Genomic DNA, 10,960 nt, shown 5'->3' with positions numbered 1-10,960 from the left:
ATCCCTTCAAATTAAAAACTAAGGGGTATAAGGAATGAAGATTAAATTGAATGGGTAAAATACATTTCTACCCTTAATGAAAGAGAAAGAAGAAAAGAGTGAAGAAATGATAATGATAGTTAGAGTAATTTTGTATCTTTATTAGCTATTCCAATCTAATCCCAACCCATACCAAATAATAAAATACGCTATTTTTATCTTTGTCCCATGGTCCTACTCCTACCAAACGCCCCGTAAGCACTACTCGTTTCATTTCTCACAGTTTACCACAGTGCATTCTGGCTTGTTGGAAAAGAAACTACTTCGTATAAATGTTTAAGATCCAAAAGTCGAAATGAAGTTTGGAATATAATAGTCGTCTTGTAGAGTAAAGTTGGTTTCTTGATTTTCTGCTGTTTCTTTGGTTATTTGTTGAATTTGGGGGTTAGGGTTTCCGAAAGATCTTTGAATTGAATTCCAATGGCGACCTTGGTGAGTTCGGCAGGAGCAATGCTGGCTATGCTGAGCGAGAATTCAGTTGCTCTGAAGCTTCATGCTCTTTCTAATCTCAACCTTTACGCTCAATTTCTATGGCCTGAGATCTCCACTAGCATTCCTCTCATGTATTTCTCTAATTCCTTGTTTTTTAGGGTTAATTGCTTTAGATCTGTTAGGGTTTGATTTTTCTAATTTGGGGTTTTTTCGTTTTCTTTTGCTCTATTCTGTTGTATTGCTTGAAATTGTAGTTTTTCTTTATGATTTTTATTATTATTATTTCAGAGAAAGTTTGTATGAAGATGAAGAATTCTCTCAGCGACCATTGGCCGGATTAGTTGTCTCTAAGGTAAATCTTCAATCTTAACCTACACCTCCATTTCAAATTATTTGCAACAATTTGACAAAAAGTGGGACTAGTAATAATCTGAAATGGAGGTAGTAGTTTACTATGCATGTATTGATGAAGAATTACAAAAATAAATAAATTATTAGGAACATTTCTAGTAAGCGTAAATCGAATCGAGCCTTTAGCTGGAGTTTGGAGATATATCTGGTTGATGCTTTTGTTAAATTATTAGGAACTTTCTAGTAAGTGGTAATCGAATTGAGCCTTTAGCTGGGGTTTGGAGATATATCTGGTTGCAACTTTTATTAAATTATTATTAGGAACATTTTTAATAAGTGTTAATCGAATTGAGCCTTTAGCCGGAGTTTTGAGATATATCTGGTTGCAACTTTTATTAAATTATTAGGAACGTTTCTAGTAAGTGTAAATCAAATTGAGCCCTTAGCTGGAGTTTGGAGATATATCTGGTTGCTGCTTTTATTATAGTATTCGGAACATTTCTAGTAAGTGGCAATCGAATTGAGCCTTTAGCTGGAGTTTTCCTTTACTGCACAATGTGATAACTTATGTTTGCTCTCTTTGCAGGTTTTCTATTATTTGGGTGAACTGAATGATTCTTTGGCATATGCACTGGGAGCTGGGACATTATTTGATGTTTCTGAGGATTCTGATTATGTTAGGACCCTTCTCGGTAATTATGCTTCTCTTATATGTAGTATAATTCTTGGTAACTAATAGCTTTCTTCATTAAATCAAAAAATGTTGTTGGAGATTGCTGGAACTTGAGTGGCCCTTGATTAACGCTATTTTTTTTTTCATTCTTTCAGACAAAGCCATTGATGAGTATGCTAGTCTTAGAAATAAAGCAGCAGAATCGAAGGAAGAAGCTGTCAACATTGACCCCAGGCTAGAGGCAATTGTGGAGAGAATGTTGGAGAAGTATGAATTTTCCTTTTTGTGCATATTATACTCTATGCTTCTGTGGTTTTCTGTTTCTTATTAGATGTACTTTTTTTTATTAGGTGCATTTTAGATGGAAGGTATCAGCAAGCTATGGGAATGGCAATTGAGTGCCGACGATTAGATAAACTTGAGGAGGCTATAATGAGGAGTGATAATGCTCCTGGAAGTCTGTCATACTGCATTAATGTTTCCCATTCCTATGTTAGTCGCAGAGAATATCGGCAGGAGGTGAGAATTTTTTCATGCTTGTCATATAAAACTGGGATTTTAGCATATCAGATAGTGCTTTATGAACTTGTTACTGTTTTTCATTATATGCTCTGCATGGAATGGTGACTAGGATTGTCATAATGGGGCCGGTTAATTCATCTTTCTTGCTCCATTGTCTGTTGCACCGTGCCATCCTGTATAGAAAACTAGAGAAACAACTAAGTTTACAGAATCATAGCGCCCCTGCCTCTTGTGCAGAAACAAGGAAAGGTGTTAAAGCTGCAAACTATGGTGATTTCCATCTGTAAAGGGTTGTAAAATCTTACTTTGTCTGGATTATAAATAAATAGAATTGTTGCCATGGGTCGTAATCGTTACTTTTGGAATAGCTTTAGATAAATGACATGTAGCAGACTGTTTTTCTTTTTTAATCACATTTTTCTTTATAGGTATTAGTATGACATAGTTTTATACTTTTATAGGATTGATTTGACAAAGTTTGAATCTGCATGTATTTTTGTGTGATATAATGTTACACTGCAACATAAAAACACATTTTTGACCACCACTGCTCCTGTTCCTTTTGCGGGTGAGGTGGGGTGGGAAAGTGAACACTTACTTCTTTTATTATAAATGTATATTGTAGAAAATGGATAATTGTACATGATCAATTTTTATTGAGCATGTCAATTTATATCTCAGCCCATGCTCTTGTTCTTAAGGTTATGGTCATACTTTTTGTTTTCACTTTTGAAGTTTTCAGCGTCCCTAGTTCCCTCCCCTCCCTTTCTGCCGTCCATCTCGACTCCCTCTTCCCCCCTCACTTGAATAGGAATATATTGATTAATCCAATATAAGAGTTCTCCAAGTTTTCAGTACAAAACACTACCAAAGAAGATGTCACCTTTGAATCACCTTCTCTTGCACTGCCTTTAAATTTTACCATCTTTTAGATCTTTTAAGCCAGAAAACTTCAAGGGAAAAACAAATCTCTACTCTTTTCTTTGCTTAAAAATCCACATAAAAAGCAGACTTGTTACCATTGCATGCATAACTAATGTGACAAGCCTGTTTCTTGTTCTAGCATATCTGTCTTAATGCTATCTAGCAGGTTTGCCTAATTTTTTTTTAAAAAATACATAATTTTTCGTAATCAGTAAAAACAAAATTATTAGTAGTTGACACGTTTTAACTTTTGACACTATTCAAATACTATACTTTGACTAGCTTTTGTGATTTATAGATAAGACAAACATGGGCACGAGGGATCTTGTTAGATTCCTTTTAATGTGTATTCCAGTCACAGGGTTTTTCGTGTAAAGTTGCAGAAAATATTTGTTTTTTATTTTGTAACTTAACATGTGTCAATGAGCATACAATAGGCAAACTGATATTAGAACATAAGTAGGACTATTTAAAGCATTCATTAATTGTCACAAATGATCTTGTTACTTAAAATAAAAAATTATCCTATTCAACCCATGTGAAGTGGAGCCTCCAATAACTCTCTTCCTCTTCCCCTCACACTCTCACCTCACCCTACTAAATTCCTTTATATGCATGCCAAAGCTTAATTGGAAGATTTTTTGTGGACACCCTCCTTAACCTAGAGTATCACGTGTCGACTCGACACGACGTGTGTCCTTGAGAGAGGTAAAAGTGGGTGGGACAACTGTTTGGCTGTCTGCAAATTCCCTTTTATTTTATTATTTTTTTTTCCTTTACTCTTGAGTATTTTCTTTATATAGGTGTATAAAGCACGTGAATAGACTTAATATCATGTGTCAATGTGTCATGTATATCATTTTGGCTTTGGGCGTTCTATTTTTTTGGTACCAATTATATTTTTTTTTGACAACAGTACCAATGATAATTATTACATAGTACCATTTTTTGTTATATACCCTTTTATATTAATTGATAATTATTACTATCTATTTTAAATATCTAAAAAATTTCCCACCACTATACATACCAGCCATGTCCAAAAAATTAGTCAAGACACCCTTTTGACTGTATCTCCGTATCGGCTAATTTTTGAATTGGAGGATCGGATCCTTTGATCCATACTTGGGTACGATACGACACCCAAACTGGAGTCTGTGCCACATAGCGTAGTAATGAACCACAATCTTTCTAATTAGAATTGTCATGCTTCATGATTATTAGATATATTATGCATTTTTTCCTTCTACTATTATATTATGGATTTCTGAGCCTGCGTGGTTTTGCATTACAACAGAATTACAATGTTAATTGTGGAATTACATTTTTCAGATATGGCTTCCTTTGCTATGACATGGAATAGAATTTGAACATCTGTAGTGGTATACCATGTTGATTGGTATCACATTTCCTTAGGCTACCTGTTTTTGCATGCTCTCTTCCTATATTAAAGTTAGTCTAATGGGTATTGTGTGCTAAATTTTTCTGTGACATCCTGCATCTTTAGTAATAGTTGTACAGTTGGCATACGATTGGATACCCATTTTAAAATGTAAATTTACTTGCATTATTTTCAAAGTTGGCATATGATTGGATACCCATTTTGTCTTGTTTAAATCTCATGGTTGGTTCCTGGTATAGAAACTGTCCATGTGGTTAGCATCCTCTTCCAGACAATAGAAAATATTGCTTGCTGATATTGATATCAGGAAATACCGCATGTTGGGGAAACAAAGAAGGGGGGGGGGGACCACATCTATCTTATGCTAGTATATATTAACCTGTTTTGCCTTTTCAGGTGCTTCGTCTGCTTGTTATAGTGTATCAGAAGTTGCCATCCCCAGATTATTTGAGCATTTGTCAGTGTCTTATGTTTTTGGATCAACCGGAAGTTGTTGCCGGCATTCTGGAAAAGCTTCTCCGTGCAGAGAATTTGGAAGATACTTTGCTTTCATTCCAAATAGCTTTTGATCTTGTCGAAAATGAGCATCAGGCTTTTCTGTTAAACGTGAGGGATCGTCTTTCAAAGCCAAAATTATCTTCTCCAGAGGTGCCCATATCCAGGGAACCAGAGCCCTCTCAGACTGAAAATACAACTGCTTCTGAGGATGTGCAAATGGATGAAGGGACACGAGTCTCTGAATCAGTTGTGAGTGAAGTGGATCCTGCTGAGGCTAGATATGCTGAAAGATTGACCAAAATTAAAGGGATATTGTCTGGGGAGACTTCCATCCAGCTGACTCTGCAGTTTCTATATAGTCACAACAAGTAAGACATTGCATTTTCTATACTGTTCAACACATTAATGTATTATCTTAAGTTCTGCTTTTAATCTCTCTCTTTTTTTTTTTTTCTTGGGATTTAGGTCAGACCTCCTGATTCTCAAGACCATAAAGCAGTCTGTTGAGATGAGAAATAGTGTTTGTCACAGTGCAACCATATATGCGAATGCAATTATGCATGCTGGTACTACAGTGGATACCTTTCTAAGGGAGAATTTGGTAATTTTTTCATCTTTACCCAAGAGGCAATGGCAGTTGGTTGCAAAAATTGGAAAGTGTTGTACTCTTAACTGTTTTTTTACTTTATTTGTCAGGACTGGCTAAGCAGGGCCACTAACTGGGCCAAGTTCAGTGCAACTGCTGGATTGGGTGTTATTCACAGAGGTCACTTGCAACAGGGTCGGTCACTAATGGCGCCTTACTTGCCACAGGGTGGGGCTGGAGGTGGTGGCAGTCCATACTCTGAAGGTGGAGCACTGTATGCTCTTGGTTTGATTCATGCTAACCATGGGGAGGGTATCAAACAATTCCTTCGTGATAGCCTACGCAGTACTAATGTTGAGGTGTGGTATTTTGTTCGATAAAAGTGTAATTGTCTTCCCGCTTAGTATAGTTTGATTAAATACACTAAATTTGTGTATAAATCTTGTTATTACAGGTCATACAACATGGTGCCTGCTTAGGGTTAGGATTAGCAGCTCTTGGAACAGCCGATGAAGATATATTTGAGGACATAAAAAATGTGCTCTATACAGACAGCGCTGTTGCTGGTGAAGCTGCTGGCATCAGCATGGGATTGCTTATGGTTGGTACAGCTAGTGAAAAGGCTGGTGAGATGCTTGCTTATGCACATGAAACCCAGCATGAGAAGATAATTAGGTAAAGCTAGTTGTATCATCTGTTGTATTATTTTGTTATCATCCCTGTTTTCTCATATGATTACGTGGCATTTCCAGGGGATTGGCGTTAGGTATAGCTCTTACAGTTTATGGAAGAGAAGAGGAAGCTGACACACTTATTGAGCAAATGACTCGCGACCAAGATCCGATAATACGTTATGGTGGTATGTATGCATTGGCTTTGGCTTACAGTGGAACATCAAATAACAAGGCCATCCGGCAGCTGCTACACTTTGCAGTGTCAGATGTGAGTGATGATGTTAGGCGAACTGCAGTCTTGGCCCTTGGTTTTGTCTTGTATTCTGAACCAGAACAGGTTGGTTTTACCTTTTCTCTTGATTCTTTGTTTTAGATAAGAAAGAAACTGCTATAAAAAGGTATAACGATAGAGGATTAATACTACTGTGAAGAGCATTGTAAAGACATGTATCAAGTCAGTCATGCTGATGTTGGGTAACATTTATAGGATAGCTCCAAAGGGCAGTAAGGTGGACTACTTTTATTCATATTCTAGCCCTCTGTACCCTTCTGTCTAAATGTTCTACATGCAAAACATAAAGAATAACTTAGCAAGTTGGCCCTATAAAGGTCCTTCCTTTCCTACTAATCCCAAGAATAACATAATCAATTTGCAAAGCTGCAAAGTTTAGGATATATAGTATTTATTATTTCTCGGTTCCTTATTCCACACCTTAAGCTTATACCAGTCGGCTTTAATTTTTTTTTTTTTATAAATCTAAAAGGAAAATTTGTCAAAAATAAGTCAACCTTTGCGTAGTTAGCTTAAAATAAGCCAACTTTTCAATTAACTCAGAATAAGTCTACTTTTAAGGGGTATTTTATTTTAATTGGTCAAATGACCTACAACCTACCAAAGAAGTCATTTTTTTAATAAAAAATAATTAATTGATTTTAATTAAATGTATAACTATAATAAAACAATATATAATTACTAAACTAGTGTGTGTCCCGGACGATGCCTTGGTTTGCTAGTTTGTGTACTTCTTCTATTAAATAATTATTTTCGGCTGTTTGTGTAGTGTGTGTGTAGTGGTTCTGGCGTTATCTCAGGTGTTACTTTTTTTTTTTTTTTTTTTTTTTTTTTTTTTTTTCTCATATGTATTTATATTCTAATCTTGTGAAAAATAAATGAATAACATCACCTCTAATTTACTTAATAAATGAAAAGAAATATATAATCTATGTTACTCGAACGCTTCATTTCACCTCACGTACCCATGTCGGACCCTCGACATTCGGACATGGGTATGACACCCAGACGCTTCTCTTTTAGTTCAAAATCATGGAATTTTTTCACAAAATAACCGAGTCGGACGTTTGGACACGTACCCGTGTCGGACATGGGTACCCGAGTTGAAATATCATAGTATATAATATTATGTGTAATTTGAAACACTAATAAAAGTTGGTTGAGATGGTAAATGTGTTACCTTTATGTATCCGAGGTTATATGTTCGAATCTAGCTCAAAGCATATTTTATTTTGTTAAATGAAGTGGCAAGTTGACGTGGCGCATATACTTTGAATAGTGACGTGGCATTGTGACATGACGCATATACTTTGAAGAGTGCCATGTGGCACCATTCTTTTAACAGGAATGTCTTTTAAGATATAGTATAGATGATAAGTTTTTCTTAACAAAAAAATCCTAAGTCACCTCTTCATCACCCACACTGCCAGCCCCCCTTGCCGGAGGCCGGCCAACCCCCTCCCTCCCTCGGTGGTGGCAACCCCACTCCTCCCTTTTCCCCATTCTCGCTTTCCCACCCTGAACGAAAACCTCATCACAACCGTTGTCATAAACCCTCATGGTGGACAGTGAGCCCCGCACAACCATTGAAACCCTCACAACACCGAAAACCCACCTAACTACCCACATACCTGGGAAATCCGACTGAACTGGGCTAATAGGGTTGCGAAACGGCGGGAAGGGCAGGGGGTACGACGGAAAAAAAAGGGGGCTACTAGGGTTGTCGAATTGGGAGGAGGGGCTGATATACAAACGTTGTATATGGGGACTCAGGGAGGGGATGAACAGGAAGGGGAATGGGGAAAGGGAGGGGTGGGGCCGCCGGGGAGAGGTAGTTGCCGGCCGTCGGCCTCTGGCAGGGGGTGGTCTAGCAGTGGGTGGCTGGGAAGTTTTTGTTTATTTATTATATTATTAAATTGTTAATTGAAAAAAAGTTTTATATTTAATAATTAATCAAAAAATAAATCTTAATTATTTTTTTCTAAAAGAACCAACCGCATAATGACACGTGTCGTTCTTTACTTAAACAACCGGTTACCTTTGACTCATTTTGAGAAAATATATTATGAAAGTTGACTTATTATGTGTTAAATGAAAAGTTGGCTTATTTTGAGCTAACCAAGCAAAGGTTGGCTTATTCTTGACAAATTTTCCAATCTAAAATTCTACTTTTTTATTTTTTACCTATTCTAGATCCTTAATATTCAAATGCTATACATGCTTGACCTAGTGTATAAATAAAATTTTGCTTCAATTTTTTTGATGGTTCATATTAATGAATAGGTAGCCTTGAATGTCTTGGGGATTGAAGTGTAGTATACTAAAAACCTGCAGATTTAAGTACTTTGATGTTTTATGGTCTTTTGGTCTATCTGGTAGCTGTTGTTTTCTGTTAAAATTTACACTTGAGTGGTTTTATCTTGACAGACACCTCGTATTGTGTCCCTGCTCTCTGAGTCCTACAATCCACATGTTCGATACGGTGCAGCCTTGGCAGTTGGCATTTCTTGTGCCGGCACTGGTCTGAGCGAGGCTATATCTCTGTTAGAGCCCTTGACATCGGATGTCGTTGATTTTGTCCGGCAAGGTGCCCTGATTGCTATGGCCATGGTTATGGTTCAGATTACTGAAGCTATGGATTCTCGGGTTGGAACATTTAGGTAATAATTGTATCTATCAGCTCCTTTTTTTGTCCTTTTCTCTTAGTTTCATTTCCGTTATCATATAGTATTCTTTTTTAGGCGACAATTGGAGAAGATAATTCTTGACAAGCATGAAGATACCATGAGCAAGATGGGAGCTATTTTGGCGTCTGGGATTCTTGATGCGGGTGGAAGGAATGTGACAATTAGGCTGCTCTCTAAGTCAAAACATGATAAAATTACTGCGGTGGTTGGTCTGGCTGTTTTTAGCCAGTTTTGGTACTGGTATCCTCTAATATATTTCATAAGCTTGTCATTCTCCCCTACAGCTTTTGTTGGGCTGAACTATGACTTGAAAGTTCCAAAGTTTGAGTTTTTGTCTCATGCAAAACCCTCTTTGTTTGAGTATCCAAAGCCAACATCTGTACCCACCACTACATCGGCAGTGAAACTCCCCACTGCTGTATTATCAACGTCAGCAAAGGCCAAAGCTAGAGCGAAAAAGGAGACAGAGTTGAAAGAGAAGGCTGTTGGGTTAGAGCCCTCAGCTTCTACGTCTGCCACTGGAAAAGGAAAGTCGTCTACAGAGGAGGGAGACTCTATGCTGGTATGTCACTCAAGCTCCACACTTCATTATTGTTTATATTTCCGGGTTACTGGTTCATCTGACGTGGTTTGTTTCTTTGCAATTGGCAGGTTGATAATGTACCAGAAAAAAAGGTTGAGCCTGAACCTTCTTTTGAAACCTTAACTAATCCTGCTAGGGTGGTTCCTGCTCAAGAGAAATTCATCAAGTTTTTAGAGGGAAGCAGATATATGCCTGTGAAGTTGGCTGCCTCTGGTTTTGTCCTTCTGAAAGATTTGCGTCCTGAGGAGCCAGAGGTATTGTCTCTTACAGATGCACCTGCTTCTGCAGCAACAAATGCTGCTCCTGGGTCCACTGCACCAGTGCAACAGGGAACTGTGGCTGCCATGGCTGTTGATGAGGAACCTCAACCCCCACAGCCTTTCGAGTACACATCATAATTTTTCTGTTCAAGTGTGACGTGGTTCATGTGGCACTGTGCCTTGTTATTCTGGTGGTGAATGGCAATGCATATTGTGCCCTGAGTTTGGTGCAGAAGTTCACGAACTCTGTTGATTTGAGCACATTAGGCGGAAGTATTGGCAATGTGTTTTTCCACTGTCGATATTGCTTTTGTGCTTACAATACTGTCAAACAATGTGAACCGAGAAAATTCTATTGACTGGAAAATGTCCTTTTCCCTAGTTTGATCTCTCAACTGCATTCAAGTTGCCTGTGGTAGGGGCAACAGAGCCCCTGCAAAGTTCCCTTTAATCAACCCTCCTCCTAGGCACTTTGTGCAACTCTTTTTCTATTAAAACGCCACTCTTTGGGTGTTTCCTAGTTTTAAAATTCTGGTATGATTGCATGATTTGTTTTTGTACTTTATGATTCTGGTAATTTCACTTTTGTAATTTGTCTGCTAAAAGTTTGTCAAATATAGTATAGGTGAAGTGATATGACATTTTAGGAATTTATATAAGAATTATTTATTTTTTTTAAGGAAATTTTATCAGAAAAAACCATTTAAAACAACTTTTTTATTGGGAAAAATCTTTTAAAATTTTTTTGGCAACTAAAACTTGATTGTAATTTTTTTTTTTTTTTTGTCCAAGACAACGAAGGGTTACTTTCTGGTATTAACTAGGTCTTTTCTGGCATTGACCTCCCATGTGCATGTCATGTGACTTATTCTTTTTACTAATCCCACATTCCCACCCCTTTTCCCCTAATTTCCTCTTTCTCACTCTTGCTTTAAGGCTTTGTTCAATTGTTTGGATAACTAAGTGGGAGGGAAAAGAAGGGAGGGTGATGAAGGGGGGGGGGGGGGGGGGGAGAAAGGAAGGGGAGGGGAAAAAGA

The 10,960-nt window shown here is 37.5% G+C and overlaps 1 protein-coding gene across 1 annotated transcript; it reads left to right on the top strand.

The window, feature by feature from the left end:
- Nucleotides 1-271: 271 nt before the first annotated feature.
- On the top strand, nt 272-10,483 carry LOC145580189 (26S proteasome non-ATPase regulatory subunit 1 homolog A-like). Its single transcript, XM_081637583.1, has 13 exons — nt 272-602; nt 760-823; nt 1,409-1,514; nt 1,651-1,762; nt 1,846-2,014; nt 4,740-5,209; nt 5,307-5,442; nt 5,538-5,786; nt 5,882-6,102; nt 6,180-6,438; nt 8,821-9,053; nt 9,135-9,642; nt 9,732-10,483. Exons 1-13 carry the CDS (start codon nt 460-462, stop codon nt 10,059-10,061), a joined length of 3,000 nt encoding a protein of 999 aa, XP_081493709.1. The 5' UTR covers nt 272-459; the 3' UTR covers nt 10,062-10,483.
- The last annotated feature ends 477 nt before the right edge of the window (nt 10,484-10,960 follow it).

The sequence above is a fragment of the Chenopodium album genome, chromosome 14, assembly GCF_948465745.1.
Source record: "Chenopodium album chromosome 14, dcCheAlbu1.1, whole genome shotgun sequence".
NCBI classification, from domain to species: Eukaryota; Viridiplantae; Streptophyta; class Magnoliopsida; order Caryophyllales; family Amaranthaceae; genus Chenopodium; species Chenopodium album.
This window is presented reverse-complemented; position numbering and strand designations above follow the sequence as displayed.

Excerpts from the sequence above, each read along its gene's own strand:
- LOC145580189 (XM_081637583.1), top strand. The coding sequence starts at position 460 with ATGGCGACCTTGGTGAGTTCGGCAGGAGCAATGCTGGCTATGCTGAGC. Across the intron at positions 1,763-1,845 it reads GTGGAGAGAATGTTGGAGAA|GTGCATTTTAGATGGAAGGT; the intron begins GTATGAATTTTC and ends TTTTTTTATTAG. Across the intron at positions 5,443-5,537 it reads CCTTTCTAAGGGAGAATTTG|GACTGGCTAAGCAGGGCCAC; the intron begins GTAATTTTTTCA and ends TTTATTTGTCAG.